The sequence below is a fragment of the Danio rerio genome, chromosome 10, assembly GCF_049306965.1.
Source record: "Danio rerio strain Tuebingen ecotype United States chromosome 10, GRCz12tu, whole genome shotgun sequence".
Classification (NCBI taxonomy): Eukaryota; Metazoa; Chordata; class Actinopteri; order Cypriniformes; family Danionidae; genus Danio; species Danio rerio.
In genome coordinates, this window is record NC_133185.1 from 3,905,778 (window position 1) to 3,930,066 (window position 24,289).

Consider the following 24,289-nt stretch of genomic DNA (forward strand, 5'->3'; position numbering starts at 1 on the left):
ATGTATAAATTAAGAAAGAAAACGTAGAAAATGTGCACAAATGTGCACGATTAGAGCTTGCTTAATTTCATATTTAGGAAAAAAATTATTACCTTAAATCAGAACTTCAACAGGAACACTATAAGTTATTGTCTTGCATGTATATTACATTTATTAATACACAACGTCTGCTTTTATAAAGAAAAATATATTGACTGTACATATCCGTGTTATATTTTATTATCCGTATATAAACATCTGTAGTCGGTTGCAACGTCTAAAATACAACAAAGTTGATAAAATTTTACTATCGTGATTAATCTTTTATTATATTAAAAATATTTTGTTAATTGTTGTCATTTGTTGTTCCTGTTGTCCCCCTCTGGAGGGCGCGTCAGCGCGGAGCGTCGCTCTCTGTGTGTCGCAGCTTTGGTGACGTTTTTCCAATCGACTCCAGAAAACTCTCCGCCGCTGCGGCCTAGCGCTCCCGGTTGCCGTTTCCTGTCATTTTTTCACTCATGTTCGTCTGTCCGAACCCAAACCGAGCGGTACCCGCTGCCGTATGAGCCGCTGAACACGGCACTGTCGATTTAAACGGAGTTTATACCCGGAAAGTGAGTAAAACTACAGTAAACGGAGCGAGGGAGCGATGACATCCCGAAGGTGAGAAACAAGCAAAAACAAACCAAACATTCTTCCTGTTACTTATTATTTAGCATTTCTTGTCTCTGCAGAGTGTCTTAGTTTTATGATAAACCAAGAAATTGTTTGTTAAGATAGTTTTAGACTGTCAGAAGTGCGAAAGCAACGTGTTTCATTTAAATAGCAGACAGTTTAATGATTTAAACCCATCAGGGCGAGACTGGACATGTTTGAGTCTGGAAGAGTCAGAATAATTGTGCATTAACTCTCTTTAGGGCACTGTAAGCCTTTTTTAATGTTCATATTTCATATCCGTTGATCGTGATTGACAGGTCGTGTTTTAAATTTGGGACAAGACATGACACTGTGTTTTGAGAATGTGACATGACAGCTCTGCCAACATTTGTCTTCGGTTTAGCGAATGTATCTGCCTACATTAACGTTGGTTTATTGTCATTTGCATTATAAACAGATCAAATTAATAGACGCATGCATAATTTATGCTACAATAGAAATGTAAGACATAATTGGACCCTCAAATCATATTTAATACTCTGTTCAATGCATTAGAAAATAAAATACAGCATGTTTAAACTGTGTAAGTGGACTTTTTAAAATTTTTATTAAAGTTAATAAACGATCATGAGGTGTTTAAGAGTAGGCATGGGCCGGTAAAAGATTCTGAAGGATTGAGGTAAAGTTGGTTTTATATGTTTTCACATTCTCACTTTCTCCTTAATAATATAATAACAGAAAAGGATTGTTTCAAATTCTAAATGAGGAAGTCATATTAACAGCCATTGACTATCATCGTACAACATTGTTTACAGTCAGGTAAATAGTGCTAATGTCATACTTGCATGCGATTTCAGATCCAATATTCAAATTAGCATGGTAAACAATATGGGGACCATTAATTGAACAATTGTGCGAATATAAAACCAACTTCACCTCCATTTCTGACAGTCTGATAACATTGAATATAAATATCACAGTTTCACGGTAGCGTTATTGTGCTTGTTGCTCTACAATATGCTCTTTTTACTTGTTTGCATAAAAAATAATAACTTTTTCCCCTTTAAAAGCAATATATTTAATTTTGAGAAACATTTAAAACATTTTGGAACAGTAAACATGTCAGGCTAAATAATTCAAATGAGTCATGACTCATGAGTAGGGCCAGACGGAATCTGCGGACGTTTTTTGCTATCTCTGTGGAGAACGTTGGTAAAAATCTGCGGATTGCTGCGGAATTATTTTGGAAGTAATCATTACTAAAACCTTAATATATGAAATAAAAAGTAATACCTTTTAAACTTTTATTTAATGTGTAAAATGCAAATCCAATTAGATTCACTTTATTTGGTAAACAAAGCAAGTCTCTCATATAATATATCTACTAAAAGACAGAAAATATTACTGTAAAAACTGCATTGTACATAAATCAAATGAACATTTTCATATTAGCCAATAATATTACTGGAATTAATTTAAAATCGGAATAAATATAGATTTACGCAAATTTGCTCAAGTAAATAAACAGAATTAATGATGGGCTAAAAATCTGCGGGAAATCTCCGGAATCACGCAGATTCCATGTGGGCTTAGTCATTAGCTCTGTTTCCATTCACCTATTTGTATGGGCATTTTGGATATGCCCATAAACGTGCAAAATGCGTAAAACTGAGGATAAACTTTTTATTTGATAAGAAAAGATGCACATAAACCACAATGGAAACACTTTTACCAAACAAATTCCAGTATGTGCATCATATATTTTAATCAGCAAGTGACTATTTTGTTCGATTTGACTCGTTGGATGGAATCGCTGCTGTATTCACACGTCTTTTATGTGATATTCCAATTTTGAAATGTTTTTCACGTTTCTGGATGCTACTGACTTCTGTTTCATTAGTAAAAAATAAATAAATAAAACTTTTCCAAACTGTGGTATACTTTGAAAACGATTATCGTCCCATGCCTATTTAGGTAATGGTTAATTCAAGTAATTGGGGTGTCACAGTATGCCCATGCATTATTATTGCTCCAACTTTTTCAGTATGACAATTTTATATAATTACTGATGCTTCTGTTGGCTCTTTAATGTTTTGATTTCTTGATTTTTGAGTGATTTGTGCTTGTTTTGATTGTTGGACACATTATTCGCACATTTGAACTTTCTCCTTAGAAATAAAATTTCAGAAAAGTTTTATATGAAAATTCTAAATAGGGAAGAACATATTGGCTGCCAATGACTACCAAAGTACACAGTCAATTAAATAGTGCTAATGTTGTTTTGAAGTCACACTTGCATGCAATTTCAGACCGAATATTCAAAGTATCATGGTAAACAATGTAAGGACTGTGTCATAAGTTGTCATTGAATGAATGTGCGAATATAAAACCAACTTTCCTTTAATATGATGGACTGCTGTGCTTCTGTTTACAGGTGGTTCCACCCCAACATCACTGGAGTGGAGGCAGAGAATCTCCTTCTCACTCGGGGTGTGGATGGCAGTTTTCTGGCCCGTCCCAGCAAAAGCAACCCTGGAGACTTTACACTTTCTGTCAGGTGTGCTTTGACCCATACTCTTGAATTTGGGCTGGGAATAACAAAGTTCAATGGAAAGTAAATAATTTTTAAAAGATAAAAAAAACTCACTTAAAATGGTTATGCAACAGATTATAGATGTACTTTATTAGGCATAAATACTTTAATGAATTTAGCCTAATTTAAAAGACACATGGCTTACCATGTACTTGTATTACTTGCTTGCTTTCTGCTAGGGGTTGAACCGACTGGTCAACTGGGTTGACTTTAATGCTCTTCCATGACACTTTTTGATTGACGTCGACTAGTCCCGCTGTGTATTTTGACCTGAACTACATGACAGATGAATAAAACTGCCCTTGGATTATTTTAAGTCTTTTTTTTTAAATGCATAAATAATATGTTAGTGTAGATGCAGAAACAGATGCAAGTTAGGTCACTCCATGCAAATATCTAGAGCAGATACTAGCCAATCGCATGTACGCAACCTTAGTAAAAGTCATGTGATTTGCTGTTGTCCTCTGCGAAGCGTAGATGCTGACATATATTGTGAATGAACTGTAAAGCGTGCTGAAACCGTGTAGTGTGCAGCCGCTGGAGGTGTGACAAACTTCATAGCATGCGTAAACATCATCCCTGGTGAACGCTTGAAGATGTGCTGCGAGAAGATATCTGATAACCAAGATGAGCAAGAAGTGCGAAAAACGCCCGTCTTGAGCAGGATTTTGAGCAGCTTTCTAGCTTGCATAATCTTAGCAATAAAACATGTCCCATAAGCAAGTCAAGACAGTGTAATAAGGCTTAACGTTATAGCCTTTGTCTTTCGTGTGTTGTGTTGTTATGAAATAACTTCACATGAATCTGTGTGCTGACGACGTATGCATTACTTCTGCACTAAAATATCTGTTATTGTTGCATCCCTAATAAAACCTGCAGGGATCAGTGTGTTGAATGCATTTATTTAGCTGTAAAATTAGCCTGGGTGCTGATGTTGCATTATTAACAATGCATTTGTTTTACACTAAATTAGTCATTGGTAGGGCCAGACAGAAACTGCAGACATTTTTTGCTAATTCTGCGCAGAATTGTGTTAAAAATCTACAGATTTATGCAAAATGATTTTGGGAGTATCATAACAAGCTTAATATATGAATGAAAAATAATAGCTTTTTAACTTTTGTTTAATATTTACAATGCAAATCCAATTAGATCTACTTTATTTGGTAAGTCTCTCATATAATATATCTACTAAAAGACAGAAAATATTACTTTACAAACTGTATTGTAAACAAATCATATGAATATTTTCATATTTGCCAATATTATTACTGAAATTGATTTAAAAACCGAATAAATATAAATTTACACACAAGTAGATAAACCGAATCAATAAAAATCTGCGCAGATTCCGTGTGGGCCTAGTCATTGGTAATGTTGCATTGTTTTGTGTTATGAACTGTCAAACAGTATTTGCATTTATTTCTGGCAAATAAATCACAAGTTGTGGCACGTTGCGAAACATTTTTAGCCTGTGTTTTATTGATGACATATCCAGGGGTCCGTTCTTCGTACATCGCTTGAATGATCTAAGATGATTTGGCAGATCCTGGATCTTTTAATCTTGATTACTGATCTCTCGCTAATTTGGTTGTTCAAACAAGTTCGCGAATCAGATTAGAATGTCTGGATAAACTGATCTGAGATCGCTGCGTGTGTTGTGAAGGACAGATCTATCGATCCTAAAAATCATGATCAGCAATGCAACAATTGGCTGACGGCACAGCAGCGTAATGACATCTGATTAATATTCAATTATCCATATGAGCAAAATTACATTAAATTAGTAAACGGTTCGTTAAATATGACACGCAATAACCTTCCACATTTGTTATGAGCGGCAGGCTTTACACTTTCATGTGTCAAGAGTATTCATCATGCATTTCAATGCATATCAATGTATTTAGTTCTACATTTAGAAAAGATTTTCTTTATTATTGTAGCCGTTTTTTTTAATCGCTGTAAGGAATAACTGGATGTTTATAAAAGCATTATATATATTGGTAAAGGATCTGCAACTTTTGTTAAGCATAATCACTGGCATATTAACCGTCAAAACATGTTTATGACTGCATAAATGTATTATTTCTTTTTTTTAAAAAGTCACATATAGTGCATTATTATTATACACAATTTGTACTAAAGCGATCTAAAAAGTTCATATTAATAAGTTTTCTCTTTGCACCACCAGGTGGCAGTCTTTGTACTTTCATTTCAGGGGTGCAGATTGCATAAGTTTTATTAATATATATAACTTTATTTATTTTATTAATAACTATAACTTTATATATATATAGTAAAATATTTACTATTTTCCCAAGTGTATATAACTACTACTGTAAGAAAACATCAGAATTCGGTACATGCTTTCTCTATTATCTTTCCTTGAACTGAGCCGATCTAATCCTGTTTATATGAATTGAACCTGCTCCTGATCTGGTTTGAGCTAGCAGAACTGTTGCTATGACAACAACTCTCGGATCAGCTTTGAAGAACGAAACGATCCTGGATCGTGTCAAATCGTCAATATCCAAATCCAGCTAACTGAGTAATCCACGTACGAAGAACGGACCCCAGTGACTAGATGACATCTACTCTGGTTTGATAACGTTAAAGTTGACTTCCAAAACAACCCCCCCACTTACTACAAACTATTATTATTTGTCATCATAAATGGTTTCAAATAAAGAAAAGTGAAAAAAAAATTGTGCTTTGTAAAAATGAATTGCATACAAAATAAATGTTTGTTCTGATATAATATATGTCAGGGATGCTCCGATCAGGAAATTAGAGCGGAGACCGAGTACCAATTCCTTGTCATCCGCTTGTTAAGTGTGACGTCATGCGAATCGGCTTCCGGGTCCAAGCGCTCTATTCAACTGAATGGGGAGACTCATGAAATGGTAATAATAAACGTTTACAAAGCGATTTAAGGCTTTCGAAAATCACGATCGCAGTATATATGTCCAAGCCTAATATCCGATGGCCGGAAAGTGATTATTTTTTTTATAAAATTGTTACATTTTTGGTATTTGTTATGCAGCAAGCCCAGAGATTGTTGTGTACACTATGATTTTATATAAAATTAATTTTAATGTGTGATAGGGATAAAACGTGATCATAAACGAATGATTTCTCCACTCAAATGAGTGGCGGCTTGAACCCGGAAACAGTATTACATACGTCACAAACACGTCACCACTTAACAGGCGGATTGTCATTGGCCTATAACAAGTACCGATTCTGATGCTTTAAGCTTTATAATGCATAAAGCACATTTTCGTAAACTCGTAAACACACAATTGTGATCGGTTGATGAGATCGAACAGATTAGCGAGTACCGATCGAGTCATGAAATGTGATTATTGTCCGATACCGATCTCTGGCTGATCGATCGGAGCATCTCTAATATATGCGTGTGTACTGTGTATATTTATGTACAGTATATATAAATGCATGCATGGATAAGTTTGAGAAAATAATTATTTATATTTAAATATAAAAAGATTAATATGTATACGATACAAATGATAAATAAATTGCATTATCTATGTAATCAAGTTATTTTAGAACACTGAGGTCTGTAGTACACGCTGTCATACAGAGCTGTGGAGACATTGGCGTAAATTGTTATGGAATGTGTTTTTTTAATTGGACTTTGAGTCTTTTATAAAGTTTGATATTATGTGTTTTGTATAGTTTGGCTACATAAATGTATTTTAATAAGTTCAGATTTAATAAACAACCAAATATGCAAATTTGTACGGAATCATTTTTTAAAATCCATATTTTTTACTTAAAATTACTTAAATCTTCTTTCATTTTTTTTTTCATCTCCTCACTAGGCGAAATGGCGCTGTCACACACATTAAGATTCAAAACACAGGAGACTATTACGACCTGTATGGTGGAGAGAAGTTTGCCACTCTTGCTGAGCTGGTCCAGTATTACATGGAGCATCATGGACAGCTGAAAGAGAAAAACGGAGACGTCATTGAGCTGAAATACCCTCTGAACTGTGCCGATCCCACCTCCGAGAGGTGAGCACATACATACCTCATTATCTGTCTGTCCTTACATGACAATTTGGGATGAGTTGTGTTTTATAGGCTTCTCTTTATTGGCTGTGAACTTGAACAAACCTTTTCTGACTGTCCTGTCTTTTTTTTTGCAACCACAAGGTGGTTTCATGGTCACCTCTCTGGTCGTGAAGCTGAGAAGCTGTTGACAGAGAAGGGCAAGAACGGAAGTTTCCTGGTGAGAGAAAGTCAGAGTCACCCAGGAGATTTTGTGCTCTCCGTACGAACTGGAGATGACAAGACGGACACCAGCGATGGCAAACCCAAAGTCACACACGTCATGATACGCTGCCAGGTAACAAAAAAAATAAATCAAATGCATTATTAACTATGTGGTTTTATATTGTCAGCCTGTTTTTTTTTTATCAGATGTGGATTAAAATCGTCTAGATCCTTAATATTAAGTAGACAATTAGTGTGCTCAAGTTGTGTGGAATTACAATGACTAAAAAAAATTTAAATGGGATAAAACACATTTAAACCACACACACACACACACACACACACACATATATATATATATATATATATATATATATACATGAGTGTATATATACATACATATATACATGCATACATATATATATACACACACACACACACACACACACACATATATATATATATATATATATATATATATATATATATACATGAGTGTATATATACATACATATATACATACATACATATATATACACACACACACACACACACATATGTGTGTGTGTGTGTGTGTGTGTGTGTGTGTGTGTGTGTGTGTGTGTATATATATATATATATATATATACATACATACACACACACACACACACACACACACACACACACACACACACACACACACACACATATGTATATATATATATATATATATATATATATATATATATATATATATATAAACATACATGTGTGTGTATATATATATACATATATACATACATATATACGTGTGTGTGTGTGTGTATATAATTTATATGTATGTTGCTAAAGCTGTGGCTCTTTGCAAAGACTAGACTTTATAAACAGCATTATGATCCTCTCTGGCAGACAAATGCAAATATGGGTCCAAGTGTAAGGTTACTGAAGGCTGAAAATGAGCCAATTACAGCACATATATTTGATAACATGTATCTAAAGACAGTGCTATGTACACTTTAATTTAACATGCATTCTTAAGGTCTTTTAGGAATAGTCTGTATTATTGCAGAAAAACAATCTATATTTAGTACCAAATGAGCAAAATATAAGCAATATTACCCGTGTTGTTTTTATAATTATAAATAAAATCTGTTGGTATTTTGACAGCATGACCTGAAGTATGATGTTGGAGGTGGGGAGAAATTTGACTCGCTCACGGATCTCGTGGAGCACTACAAGAAAAACCCTATGGTGGAAACACTGGGGACAGTCCTGCAGCTCAAACAGGTGAATGATTGCCCATTTTAGAGGATTGGTTAAGAATTCATTGAGTTTCATGATATTTCACAATTTTGCTGTAATTTGATAGAGCGCCACTGTGAATATAAGAGACTTCTTTCAAATGCAGTTTGAAAGATGTTACCAAAAACCCCACAGTGGTGCAGCAGTGTGGGCACATTTATCACAGCGTTGTGTTTCTTGCAGCCTCTGAACACGACACGCATCAATGCAGCAGAGATCGAAAGTCGAGTACGAGAGCTCAGCAAGCTTGCAGAGGCCACAGATAAAGTCAAGCAGGGATTCTGGGAGGAGTTTGAGGTGAGAGCCAATAAGCATCCGCTTTAATGCCAATAATCTGTTCACTTTGGAACAGTTTTTGGTCACATATATACATTTTTTTGTCCACAGACGCTTCAGCAACAGGAATGTAAACTCCTCTACAGTCGCAAAGAGGGTCAGCGACCAGAAAACAAAAACAAGAACAGATATAAGAACATTCTTCCCTGTGAGTGAACATCATCATCATCATTATGCAAATCCATGAAATAAATCATGTGCATGTGAGCCAATAATGCTATTAAAATTCTTATCTCTGTTCTCAGTCGACCACACTCGAGTCGTGCTCACTGACGGCGATGTGAATGAACAAGGTTCTGACTACATCAACGCCAACCTCATTATGGTAACAAGATTTTTTAAGGTCTGCCCAGATTTCACTGTACTGTGCAAACATCTTGGACCCTATCATACACCCGGCGCAGTGTGGTGCAAGGCGTGGCGCAGTAGTCTTTTGGTAGTTTCAGCTTGGCGCAAGAGTGGTTTTGAGGCGTTGCGCCACGCTGTTTAAATAGCAAATGCATTTGCGCTCAGATGTGCGCCCATAGGCGTTCTGGTCTAAAAAGGAAGGCGTTCTGAGGCGGACCGCTGGCGCGTTGCTATTTTGAGAAACTATAATAGATTTTTCATTAGACCAAAACAAACCCGGTCTAAACTCGCTTACACACTGCTTAATACACACAAGAGAGCAATAGGCAAATATCTTTACATATGAAAACATTTTAATATTAAGGATATATATAGGATATAATAAGAATAGATGTAGGATATACAAATAAAGGATTAAAATATTACAAAACATATTATTTTCTAGCCTACATAAATATGAAAAATCACTGCTTTTATGTCTTCTTCATCTCGGGAGGCTTTTTCAGTTCATTCATAACAATTTGCTTTTGTATAATGTTATTATTATTAGCAGTATTATTTATTATATCCATATTTATATTTGTTTTATTAAAAACAAGCTTAGATTTGCCCACCTGTCAGGTTTTAGACCATATGGGGCATGGCAGGTGTATTTGGAAATAACTCAATATTTTGACCACACTTGGTCATTATTGTTAATTTATTCATTTGCTGGAAATTAGAACTGAATTTAGAAATAGTTTTGAAACAAATATTTGCGCTTAACAAACGAAATTAATTATTTATAGGCTAACTGATGTCTGTGTGTAAAGGTTTCCCTATCCAAGAGCGAAAGTGAAAGTGATCCATTATCTCTCATTCTCACGCAGTAGATGCTCTGTTTAACAGTTTTCTGTTAAAACACTGTTAACTGTTTGCTTGTGAAATGCTCATTTTTTTCTACTTAGACTTACTTTGCGTCCTGTAAATAGTGAATGCGCTCTTGGCGCGACACAGCTGGCTCTTAAAGGGAATGGGAGATGAAACTCTGATTGGTTTATTCTCAAAACACACCTATAACTCATTAAGAAAATAAACTCAACCCTTTTAGCCCATGCGCCGTGGCGCAAAGCAGATTTTCCCGTCCGTAAATTAGCCAAAATGCGTTTTGACACACCCTGAAAGCGTTTGCGCCCTGCGTTTTGCGCTCTGCGCATGGACCGTCAAAATAGACCCCCTTAGGTCACCTCCAGCTTCGGTAGGCAAACCTTATTAACCTTATTAAATCCTTAGATTTAGCATTTTCTGTATTTTTTTTCTCTCCAGGTGACTCTTATACTGCCTATAATATTGGCGATACATAATATTCAGGTCTGGACTCTGTGGAGGCCATTTCATGACTGTCTTTGATTCATCAGTTGTTTTTCTATCCAGATATGATCTCATTACATTAGCAGTGTGTGTTTGGGATCATTATCATGCTGAAAAATAAAACGATTACAATTTAGGTGCTTTCTAGTAGGAATTACAGGACGAACTATGCCTTTTCAGCATTTGCAATCCCATCAATTCAGGCAATATGGACAATAGCTCTGGCAGAAATGCAGACAGAAACTCCAGTATTTTTCATTCATTCTTCCATCTTTCTCAAACTCTTTCTTTCATGTATTTTAAACAATTAGACCCAAAAAAATCCAACTGGAACCTGTATTTTCTGGTTGTATTTTAATAAAGAGCAGTAATATATAATGTCGTTATACCCTCCCTAAAACAACAAATGTTACTGGGGGCCTAAGACTTTTGCACAGTACTGTACGTTTGTTAGCGTAACACCTTTTCTTTTTCTCTGCCAGCCTGATAATGAGGCTAAAAGCAACAATTCCAAGTTGAAGAGGAGCTACATTGCCACACAAGGCTGCCTGCAGAACACCATCAGTGATTTCTGGAGGATGGTGTTTCAGGAAAACTCTCGAGTCATCGTCATGACCACAAAAGAAGTGGAACGGGGAAAGGTAAAGGGTTTCCTGATGTTAAGACACTGATTTCAGTATAGCTTAAATAAATATAGCATATAAATTCATTAAGAATGATTAATAGTTCTTTGAAATAATAAAGATTTGTACGGGTGCTGGAAAACTTTGAAAATGCTTGAATTTAATCAAGTGTTTTAAGCTTTGAAAAGTGCTTAATTATTTATCTTGTTAAATGGGTATTAATTGTTAACTGTTTAAGCCCTTAACTGTCACTATTCACCACCTGGATGCTTAAGTTTACATCCCTTTTTGCATGTAAATTCTAGTCTAATCATACCGAACTGTATATTGTTGGGAAGATATTAGAGTTCTGAAAACATATTTTATCACTGTTTTTTGTTATGTTGGAAGAGTAATCGATTAAAACACATTTATGCTCACCCTACAACATGTGCGACCATTTACAGTTACATTTTTAAACCATAATATTGTAGTGTAAACATAAAGCAGTCATGACAAACTATATATCATTTGAAAACTTAACATGTGTAGTTTCTATATCTGATAGATAAACAGGAGCTACAGTTATTTCTTTATTTACAGCAAGGAAGGTCATCAGAGTCGTAAAGCATTACTTTGCTACAGCAATCTACATGGAAATTATTTTTTTGCTTTGTTTTTTAGAGGGTAAATTCAAATCAAATACTACTAAACTGATCATACTTAGAATTTGATGTCTTCTTTGCAAATATAAAGTTCATACAGTTCAAAAATACAGTTCATATTCCTTAAGATATGTATGGTTAGGGTTATTGTATGGTTATCAATGATAACTGCATGTCATCTGGTGGTGATGTTTGGTACTGCGGCCAAACAAAATCATACTAAAGTTCATTTTTTGAGATATCAACTTCAAATTTGGAGTATAATTTGTTCAGATATTTAGCTTTGATTTTTCTGACAATTTTATGCCATAACACAATTTATAAAATACATATTTTATGCATTATAATAACCTGAACTATTACCATTTTAGTATTTTTTCATAAATATTAAGGCACAAAACTTTTGTTTTATTTACATTTTGAACTTTTTCACATGAGCACTTCTCAATCTGGCATCTGTCTTCTTTCAAATGAGACCAAGCTTAAATGTATGCACCAAAGTGTTGAAGTTATCCTTCATTTAGGCTGAACATATCATTTTTATGTCCATGTTCAAAAAGTGGGTGCGACAGTAAAGGGGTTAATTAAAGTTATTATAATTTTTTTTATAAAGTCGGAATTTATGCACATATGCCTGTATCTTTTTATATATCTCTTTATATATGTCTTATATATGTCTTTTTTTGTTTAACCTGGGTAAATTACAGTAGTTTTATGTAATTATACCATTCTATAGAACACTGTAAAAAATAGCATCTGATGTGTAGTAATGATGTATGTAATTTGCCACATTTACGTTACATTTACATTTAGTCATTTAGCAGACGCCTTTATCCAAAGCGACTTAGAAATGAGGACAAGGAAGCAATTTACACAACTATAAAAGCAACAATGAATAAGTGCTGTAGGCAAGTTTGAGGTATGTAAAGTGTAAGAAGTAAAACATTAGTCATTTTTTATTTATTTATTTATTTATTTATTTTTGTAATACAGTTAGCGGTAGAACCAGAGAGGCAATTGCAGATTAGTAAGGAAATTGGAGACTAAATAGTTGAGTTTTTAGTCGTTTTTTGATGACAGCGAGTGACTCTGCCGTTCTGATGCAGTTAGGGAGTTCATTCCACCAACTGGGCAGATTGAATGCGAGAGTTGGGGAAAGTGTTTTCTTCCCTCTTTGGGATGGAACCACGAGGCGACGTTCATTCACAGAACGCAAGTTTCTGGAGGGCACATAAATCTGCAAAAGTGAGAGCAGATAAGAAGGAGCGCAGCCAGAAGTTGCTTTATAAGCAAACAATAGAGCTTTGAATTTGATGCGAGCAGCAACTGGCAGCCAGTGCAAACGGATGAGCAGCGGAGTGACATGTGCTCTTTTAGGTTCATTAAAGACCACTCGTGCTGCTGCGTTCTGAAGCAGCTGAAGAGGCTTGATAGAGTTAGCTGGAAGCCCGGCTAGTAGAGAGTTGCAATAGTCCAGTCTGGAGAGAACAAGAGCTTGAACAAGGAGTTGAGCTGCATGTTCAGATAGGAAGAGTCGGACCTTTCTGATGTCATAGAGTGCATTTGTATGTGCTGGAAATAGTTGAAAACGCACATTAAAAGAGCTTAAATTTGGCTTTGGCAAAGGCGTAAGATCCATGAAAACTTTTTTAGCTTAATTTGTGGGATAAAATATAATTGGTTTATGAATTTTTAATGCACTTTTATAATGTATTTGATCAACAAATTACAAAAAAAAGACCTTTAAAGCTTCTTTTGTTTATTTAAGATTTAGAAAGAATTCTCTTTAGATATTTTGGAAGATATTTGTCGCATATTTTTTCACTCTGATGAGCAAATAGGTTCAATTATATCATTTGTATCCTTTGTGTTTTGATAATCTAACAAAGCCAAGTTACTGTTTTAATTTTTAATTTTTTTTTTGTTATTTGTGCTTCCCTTTCTGAACAGTTCTGATACATTTTGTGTTTTTTCCTTTTTCTTTTTTAGAGTAAGTGTGTGAAGTATTGGCCTGATGTGTCTGCACTGAAGGAGTACGGAGCCATGCGTGTGCGCAATGTTAAGGAAACAATGGCGCACGATTACATCCTGCGAGAGCTGAAGCTGTCTAAAGTTGGACAGGTAATGCAAAAAAAACAACAACAACAACTCAAATTGTTGCATTACCCCAAAACACAAAAGCAACAATCTGTCTGATTGATTATAGGGAAATACAGAGCGTACAGTTTGGCAGTACCATTTCCGTGCCTGGCCTGATCACGGTGTGCCTGGAGACCCTGGTGGTGTCTTGGACTTCCTGGAAGAGGTCAAATTGAAGCAGGAGGGCATAACTGGGGCTGGACCCATCGTGGTGCACTGCAGGTTATGACAAAACCATCAGAAATAGACTTCAAACTCAGCTGAGCTCATGACATCGTGCAATTAAAATTAGGGCTGGCCATTATGACAGCAATCTCATATCAAGAGACAAGGCTGCTCATCATGATATACAGTTGAATTCAGAACTATTAGTCTCTCTCTACATATTTTTTCCCAATTTTTGTTTACCAGAAAGATGTTTTCAGCACATTTCTAATCATAATAGTTTTAATAACTCATTTCTAATAACTGATTTATGTTATCTTTGCCATGATGACAGTAAATAATATTTGACTAGATTTTTTTCAAGATACTAGTATTCAGCTTAAAGTGACATATAAAGGCTTAACTAGGTTAATTAGGCAAGTTAAAGGCCCATGCACACAGAGACGTTTTTTGCTCACGTTTTCCGTCAACGTTTAACGCCTCGTGACTAAATAAAGGGCGTCAATGTAATCGTGCACACCAATGCGCAAAACGCCAGGCGCAAAAGCAGCATTGAAAAAAAAACGCCTCATGCTCGTTTTTTTGATTTGACGTGCCACATTAAAACCTTTTCCACCAATCAGATTGGCACTTTTGTTCTCGTGCACAAAGCTGCTGAAGTTACAGTAAACAGCACTTTGAGGCACTCAAGCACAATACTGTCAATGCGAGCGCTCATTGAAGAAGATGCCCAGAGGCGATATAAACGTGGAGCTGCTTATTGCTCTGTGAACACTAATCATTTCTTCATCGCTAGAGCTGGAGCTGCTACTTGAACCATCCATGCTTGTTCGAGTCATCAGGTGTTGAAAGCTTAAAGTTGTGTAGCGCCATCTAACGTCAAGGAGTGAATTTTGCATACTCTTCTGCTTGACGCCAGTGAAAATCGCTTGGGTTTGAATGCGGAAAAACATCTCGTAAAACGCTGAAGATAAACGCAAGCGAAAAGCCTCCCAGTGTGTAGGAGCCTTTGCGTTTATCATCAGCGTTTTACGAGACATTTTTCCGCATTCAAACCCAAGCGATTAGGGTAATTTGGCAAGTTATTGTATAAAGATGGTTTGTTCTGGAGACTATCGAAAAAAATATTGCTTAAGGGGGCTGATAATATTGACCTTTAAAGGGTTTTAAGAGACTTAAAAACTGCTTTTATTCTAGCCAAAATTAAGTCTTTCTCCAGGAAAAAAAAAAAGGAAATACTGAAAAGTTCCTTGCTCTCTTAAACATTATTTGGGAAATATTTTAAAAAGAAAAATTCACAGGAGGGCAAATCATTTTGACCTACACTGTATATCATGATATGGTACAATGTCTGTAAATTAACAATTTATATATATTGATTACATGTAAAGAACCATGTCTTTTCTACTTTTTAATGTATATACTTATTTATAATATCATAATTCTCACATTATTAAAACTTCACTAAACGTGTTTACACAAAATACTTCAAAAGCTAATGGTTACAGGTCCAACATAATAAAAATGTAATTACAATGTTAAATGTGTAATTGTACTGTTCATTTATTATTTTATTTATATATATATTATATATATATCATATTGCTCAGCCCTAGGCCTGTCATGACCTCAATCATTTTTGGTGATGCAATATATATCGCCCATACATAAAACCAATTCTAGCAACATTTTAGCTGATTGCACAACCTCTCTATCTCTATTGGAGGTGTCAGTATGGTTAAGAAACACGATAGTATTTACTGTAATTTGTAAATTGCTATAGAATATTTTCATGTGGGTGTCTGACAACTGAACAAACATCTGGGAGCAGATATGGCAGCCTCTGTTACTTTTTACCTTGCATTTTTTGTTAACATTTATTATTATTTATTTGTTTAGAAATGCATTTTTTATAATCTGATTCTAATGCCTTATTATTAAATTGTTAAAATGATAAAATATGTGTTTGGAGGAGTGTACTTGCATTGTGATGATATTATAGTGTCATTCTGGCATTATATGATGAGGGGTATAAAATGGGGGTCTTAAAATGACAATAATATCATTTATCACCGCATATTTTGGTGCTATATATCGTACAACAAAAAATGGATATCGTGACAGGCCTACCCAGCCCTGATTAAAAATATTTATGACTTTTCATTAGACTTTACGTAAGACATGTCAGTTTTTAATTTGTTTTATTTATTGTTTTTCTTTCTTTCTCTGTTTTCTCCTACAGTGCTGGAATTGGACGAACAGGAACGTTTATCGTGATTGATATATTAATAGACATCATCAGAGAAAAGGGTAAGGTTTACACATCTAGACTGATCATCTGTTAATTAGTGGTCGACTTGTAAATTGCTGGGAAACTGGGAAATAATTGTTTTTTTCAAATAGTATTAGTGTTTGCTTTTTTGTTATTAGGGATTATTAGGTTTTTTTTTGTTGTTGTTGTTTGTTTTTTTCAAACCTTCGGTGAGCACTGTTGTATGCAGTAGACTGTTTAGACTGTAAAAGTTGATTCATGAAAACTCCAAGCATACGTTTGGAGTTTGGACAAACGAGAAAGAAAGAGAGCGAACAGAACAGAACAATGAACAAACAAATAAATGAGAAAGAAAGAACTAAAAATAAATAAAGCAAGAAAGTGAAGAAGAAAGAAAAAAAAAACTAATGAGAAAGACAAAGAGTGAATAAGAAAATGAAAAAAAATGAAGAGAAGTATGTGAAGGAAAGAACTAACAAAAGTGAAAGAACGAACTAGAATGAACAAACGGGAAAGAATGAACAAACAAGAAAGAAAGAAGATACGAAAAAGTAAGAATGAATGAAAAAGAATGAACAAAGGGTGCAAAGAAATGAACATGAGAAAGAAAGAACTAAAAATAAAGCAAGAATGAAAGAACGATCAAGAAACTAAAAAGAACAAATAAGAAAGAACTATAAGAAACAAAGAACAAATTTGTGAAAGCACAAATGATAAAGAACAAAGAGAAATAACAAACAAGAAAGAAAACATAAGAAAGAACGAACAAGAAAAAGAAAAAATGAGAATGAACAAACAAGAAAGAAAGAACGAATTAGAATAAATAAGAAAGAAAAACAAATATGAACCAACGAATAAGAACACATGAGAGAATGAACGAGAAAAAGAAAGAACCAATGAGAAAGAACAAACAAGAAAAACGAATGAGAATGAACAAACAAGATAGTAAGAACACATGAGAAAGAACGAAAAATAAAAAGACCGAATTAGAACAAACAAGAAAGAAAAACGAATTAGAATAAACGAACAAGAAAGAACCAATGAGAAAAAAAATAAAACGAATGAGAAAACAAACAAGCAAAACTAAAGAGTACGAACAAACAAGAAAGTAAGAACACATGAGAAAGAACGAACAAGAAAGAAAGTACACGAGGAAAAGAAAGAAAGAATGAATGAGAACGAACAAACAAGACAATAAGAAAGAAAGGACGATCGAGAAAGAATAAAAGAACAAATGAACAAGAAAGGAAAAAAAATGACCAGGTTTGTGGGCACTGCCGGAGATGAATCAAACAAAAATAGCTAGCAAGTGAAAAATCAAATATGTAGTAAAAATGTACATTTCACGCACGCACACACAAAGCAAAGAATGTTGGTCGACCACTTGGTTCTCTTAGTTAACTACAAGACCCTAAAATCAAACTTTAAAGGTCAGTCTAACCATCAGTTTGTGTTCAGGGGTGGACTGCGATATCGATGTGCCCAAGACTATCCAGATGGTGCGATCTCAGCGTTCAGGAATGGTACAGACTGAAGCACAGTATCGCTTCATCTACATGGCCGTACAGCATTATATTGAGACTCTGCAGCGCCGCATAGAGGAGGAGCAGGTGTGTACACTTACAGTGGGGGAGATAAGTATTGAACACATAACCATTTATCTCAGAAAACACATTTTTAAAGGCATCTAAAGGTGCTGTTGACTTGAAATTTTGACCAGATGTTGATAGCAACCAAATAAACTATAAAAGTAACTGTTTAGATTACAAATGAAGTTATGTGTAATAAAATAAAATGACACAGGGAAAAAGTATTGAACATATGAAGAACGTGAGGTGTAGAAAGCCAGTAAAAGCCCAGGCAGTAGCTGAAATCTCAGTAGTTCTTTAGCAACCCTCTGCCCTTCCTCAGTGTAAATGAATATCAGCTGCTTCAGTCCAACATCTACATTAGCAGGAGGATGAAGATGAAACCAGGGAAGACATTTCAACAAGACAATGATCCAAAACACAGCCAAATGCTTTCAGAGAAAAAAAATCAAGCTGTAGAATGGCCTAGCCAATCACCTGACTTAAACCCAGTAGAAAATACAAATTAAAGATCAGATTTGATAGACGAGACCCTCAGAACCATCAAGATTTTGACACTGTTGAAGTCTGTGAAAAAAACACACCTGAGCAATGTGATTTGGCTTAATGGACTGTTTTGATTCATTTTCAGAAAAGTAAAATTAAAGGACGAGAGTACACCAACATCAAATATTCTCTCTCTGACCTGAGTGGAGGAGATCAGAGCCCTCTGCCGCCCTGCACACCAACACCAACCTGTGCCGAGTGAGAACACACATGCTCTTCAAATCTAAATTGAATGCTAGTTTGTTTTATAGAAAAGTATATTTGTCTATTGCAGGAGTGTCCGAAATCCTGAAGGGCCGGTGTCCTGCTGAGTTTAGCTCAAGCTTGCTTTAACACACCTGCCAAGATGTTTCTAGTATATCTAGTTAAAGCTTGATTAGCTGGTTCAGGTGTGTTTAATTAGGGTTGAAGCTAACTCCTCCAGGACAGCTGCTGTCCAGGACCAAGTTTGGGTACCCCTGATATATTGAGTTAAAGGATCAGATAATTAAAATGTGTAAAAGAATCTTAAGGGTCAATGAAGCAAGAGTTCTTGTATAAAATTTTTCATTGTCTTCATAGTAGTAGTAGTAACTGACGTTGTAGTGAGTTGTTGTTGTCATCATAGTAGTAGAAATTGTAGTCATTGTTGTTATAGCAGTAGTAGTAGTAGTCATCGTCGTAGTACTAATAGTAGTCGTCATTTTCACAGTAGTAGTCATCATTGTCGTAGTAATAGTAGTTGTCTTTGTAGTAGTCATAGTAGTAGTGGTAGTCGTTGTTGTCGTCATAGTAGTAGTCGTCGTAGTTGTAATCGTCATCATAATAGTAGTAGTAGTTGTCTTTGTAGTAGTCGTTCTTACCGTCATAGTAACTGTCGTTGTAGTATTCGTTGTTGTCGTCATAGTAGTAGAAGTTGTAGTCATTGTAGTAGTAGTAGTAGTCATAGTCGTCATCATAGTGGTAGTAGTAGTAGTAGTAGTAGTCGTCGTCGTAGTACTAATAGTAGTCGTCATATTCACAGTAGCAGTCATCATTGTCGTAGTAATAGTCATCGTAGTTGTAGTAATAGTAGTTGTCTTAGTAGTAGTCATCGTAGTCATAGTAGTAGTGGTAGTCGTTGTTGTCGTCATAGTAGTAGTCGTCGTAGTTGTAATCGTCATCATAATAGTTGTAGTAGTTGTCTTTGTAGTAGTCTTTCTTACCGTCATAGTAACTGTCGTTGTAGTATTCGTTGTTGTCGTCATAGTAGTAGAAGTTGTAGTCATTGTAGTAGTAGTAGTCATAGTCGTCATCATAGTGGTAGTAGTAGTAGTAGTAGTCGTCGTCGTAGTACTAATATTAGTCGTCATATTCACAGTAGCAGTCATCATTGTCATAGTAATAGTCATCGTAGTTGTAGTAATAGTAGTTGTCTTAGTAGTAGTCATAGTAGTAGTGGTAGTCGTTGTTGTCGTCATAGTAGTAGTCGTCGCAGTTGTAATCGTCATCATAATAGTTGTAGTAGTTGTCTTTGTAGTAGTCGTTCTTACCGTCATAGTAACTGTCATTGTAGTATTCGTTGTTGTCGTCATAGTAGTAGAAGTTGTAGTCATTGTAGTAGTAGTAGTCATAGTCGTCATCATAGTGGTAGTAGTAGTAGTCGTCGTTGTCGTTGTAGTAATAGTCGTCGTAGTAATAGTAGTTGTCTTAGTAGTAGTCGTCATAGTCGTAGTAGTGGTCATTGTTGTCGTCATAGTTGTTGTGGTAGTAGTCGTCATAATAATAATAGTAGTAGTAGTGGTCTTAGTAGTAGTCGAAGTAGTAGTAGTCGTTGTTGTCATCATAGTAGGGGTGGTCATAGTAGTAGTCGTCATCATAATAGTAGTAGTAGTTGTCGTTGTAGTAGTCGTTCTTATTGTCATAATAGTAGTAGTCATAGTCGTCATCATGGTGGTAGTAGTAATCGTTGTAGTCATAGTAGTAGCAGTAGTCATTGTTGTCTTAGTATTAGTCATCGTAGTAGTAGTAGTAGTAGTTGTTGTCTTAGTAGTAGTAGTCATAGTCGTAGTAGTGGTCATTGTTGTCGTCATAGTGGTTGTGGTAGTAGTCGGCATAATAATAATAGTAGTAGTAGTGGTCTTAGTAGTAGTCGAAGTAGTAGTAGTCGTTGTTGTCATCATAGTAGGGGTGGTCATAGTAGTAGTCGTCATCATAATAGTAGTAGTAGTTGTCGTTGTAGTAGTCGTTCTTATTGTCATAATAGTAGTAGTCATAGGCGTCATCATAGTGGTAGTAGTAATCGTTGTAGTCATAGTAGTAGCAGTAGTCATTGTTGTCTTAGTATTAGTCATCGTAGTAGTAGTAGTAGTAGTAGTTGTTGTCTTAGTAGTAGTAGTCGTCAATCAAATCGCATAATGCACTTAAAAACATTCCAACTTTTCTGGAATTCGAGTTGTATAATATAAAAAGTAATAAAGCCATACATTTTGTTGTAATTGAAGTGGAGATTTCTTGCTCAATGCAAATAGAAACTCTCATGACGTCTGGTTAAGATGTGAGTATGTGTGTTTTTTTTCAGCATGAGGGACGACAGCTCTCGAGTCTATGAGAACGTGGGTCTCATGCAGCAGCAGAAGAGTCACAGATGAGACCCTGATCCCAGCACTGTCCAAATCACAGGTATGACGCTCAGTCTTCACAGCTTCACCTCCTTCACTAGCTGTTATTTTGACACGCTAACTCCATTTCCACACAGTAGCTAGAGGGGCTGTGCTGATAAAATGTTTGGTATTAACCGAATACCATTGTCAAAAAGATAAAAAAGTTTGGTATGAAGTTTCGTTATGAATCGATATAGTTGGGTGGAATGCCAATACGCTTTGATGCTGAAGCCCCGTGTGAATCGGGCATTAGGGTAATTTCCAATTGAGTGTGCAAATAAGGAGCGACGCCCTGGGATTTTCCAGGTGAACCTAGTTAAAAACATCTCAATTTCCAGAATGCCGCATGCACATCGCTATTCATATAACTAGAACTAAACAATCTGCTTCACACTTTGTTTGAAATACACATTTCAGTAATAGCGGTACACTGCAGTGCTTTTTAATTCTCTTCAGAAATAAACACTTGTATCTAAACCACAGCAATGGTTTGTTTGTTTGTGAAAACATTTGATGGTCACCTAGTAATGAAAGACACCAGGGAAGCACGAGCACAAAGCACATCCATGTGTTTTTCACCTGCAAGTTTTGGGTTTCATAATCGCCACCTCAGGTCAGAATAACACATGTGAAAATGAGTGCTGTGACGAGCAGCAGTGAGGGGATTGTAAATGAAAAGGGATGTCGCCAGAGTGGCTTTTTGGTTTCTTTTGTTGTGCATCCCAGCCACTAGCACCCCATCTGAAAGAGCTTTTAGCATAGGAATAATGTAGTCATTTAACTTCACAATTTCACAATTTGCAGTATGTATTTGAATAATGATGGCTGATTCCTTTACTTGAAAGCTCAGATTTGATAATCATAGAATTTAAGGGTTACTGTATCATTATTATTCACTTTTTAATGTTTGCTTTGATTGTTGAGCGTTTACACTTTACCATCACACACACTTCATTCATTCATTCATTCATTTTCTTGTCGGCTTAGTCCCTTTATTAATCCGGGGTCGCCACAGCGAAATGAACCGCCAACTTATCCAGCAAGTTTTTATGCAGCAGATGCCCTTCCAGCTGCAACTCATCTCTGGGAAACATCCACACACACATTCACACACACACACTCGTACACTACGGACAATTTAGCCTACCCAATTCACCTGTACCACATGTCTTTGGACTGTGGGGGAAGCCAAGGTTCAAACCAGCGACCGAGCGACCTTCTTGCTGTGAGGCGACAGCACTACCTACTGCGCCACTGCCTCGCCACACACACACTTCTTAACATTTTATTTATCAGGTTTTAGAGTCTCTTCAACACGGATATTTTATTATAAAGAGATGAGAATATTTAAATATTTTAGTTTTTGACTATTAAAACTATGTTTAAAACTACATTTACTAATGTTGGTAAATGAAAATAAAGTCGTTAAATAAAAAAAATCCTAATATTCCTAAATGTATTGTTAAAAAAATATTCAATAACTCTCAATACTGAATGATATGAAACATGATATCTGTATTGCCCAGCTCTAGTAGCAAGTGCAAAATGTGTATTATTATTATTAATTGTTTATAATTATTCTTTTCCAAGAAGTTTAGAAACCATTTCTGTTTTGCTAATAAAATTCCAATGTTATCATCGACAGTACCGACAGCTCTGATCTTCGAAAGGCCTTGAATGTTTGTGGTGGCCAAGTGGAAAAGAGTAATGACTCAGTTTTTTTTTTTTCTTGACAGGAACTGTTTTTGTTGTTGCCAGACGCTCCCGAACACCTGAGAAGTGATCATGACTAAACCGAGAGATGAAAAAAAAAAAGCCACAAAAAAAAGTTAAAAAAAAAAAAAAAATCCAGAGACCGGTCCACACAAGCTCAGAGACATGTGGATGGAGTGAATTTCATTTCTCCTTCCTGCTACGTAGCCTTTTAACCCCACACTAAGAAACCACTGTGACGATCATGAAGCCTTATACTGAATAAACCCAAAACAGCCCCTGCAAAATCATGTTTTTTTGGGTGTGGAGTTTTCTAAATGCGATTCAGGCTACATTTAGCGGGTGTGGGAAAAGCTTGCGCTTTCTGTTCATCTCTTACGTCATTTTTTTTTCTATCTGTCTCTTTCGAACCAAGTGAGAACCCTTTCTGGAAAGCATTACGTGTAATAATCTAGCAGAAAACGGATCCTATCATCACATACGCCTTGGCTAAAATAATTAGAAACAGAGGAGAAGCAGTTCACCGCAAAGGAAAGGGAAGCTCTTCATCGTTGATTCATTTTATATGCAGTAAAAAGGCCATCTTTGTGCTAGTGCTAAATAATTCACATTGGAGGATCCCAATCATTCTCGTCCATTTACACATCCTCTGCCTTCTGTTTAAAACCCAGCGTCCTTAAGACTTTGCTTCGAGCAGCAGGAGAACTTCAGTCCAGACGGGTCGGTTTGCCTTTTTTGTCCCCTATGAGATCGACACCCCGAGGACTTTTTCCGTGGGACGAAATGTCCGTGTCACTGGCTTGTTTGTGTTACTGAATTATTGTTCTGCTGCATCAGGCCACCCAGCAGCTGCTTTCGCTTGGCTGCGAATCCTGTTTCTTATTATTTTTTAATGATATTTCGCTGTCTTTTTAAAGAAAATAGTGTGTTATTTACGTCAAAGCACCGTACGAACTTAATTTCTAAATCACTGTTTTAAGAGTGACTGCACATTTCTAGCTTGCAGAGCAGTGGAAGTAATTTGGGTGTTACTTAGGCCCTTTATGATGGACAAACTTGACTTTTGGATTGTTTTTACCAGGTCACAAGCCGCCATTTTCTTGCAATGCCGTCTTTTTTTTGGCTTCAATAGTTAACACTAACAGCTAACACTTTAATCTTTGCTTGTTTCACTAAACCAAATTCATCA

General features: G+C 35.7%; 1 protein-coding gene across 1 annotated transcript; it reads left to right on the forward strand.

Annotated features, from left to right (window-relative positions):
- Window positions 1-436: 436 nt before the first annotated feature.
- Window positions 437-23,215, forward strand: ptpn11a (protein tyrosine phosphatase non-receptor type 11a). Its single transcript, NM_199846.1, is given in 16 exon segments — window positions 437-642; window positions 3,071-3,193; window positions 7,075-7,269; window positions 7,411-7,603; window positions 8,620-8,739; window positions 8,938-9,051; window positions 9,142-9,238; window positions 9,336-9,415; window positions 11,271-11,429; window positions 14,045-14,176; window positions 14,262-14,416; window positions 16,602-16,669; window positions 18,090-18,241; window positions 18,852-18,964; window positions 21,306-21,406; window positions 23,124-23,215. Coding segments are annotated over 15 exon segments (1,785 nt in total). The 5' UTR covers window positions 437-628; the 3' UTR covers window positions 21,376-21,406; window positions 23,124-23,215.
- The last annotated feature ends 1,074 nt before the right edge of the window (window positions 23,216-24,289 follow it).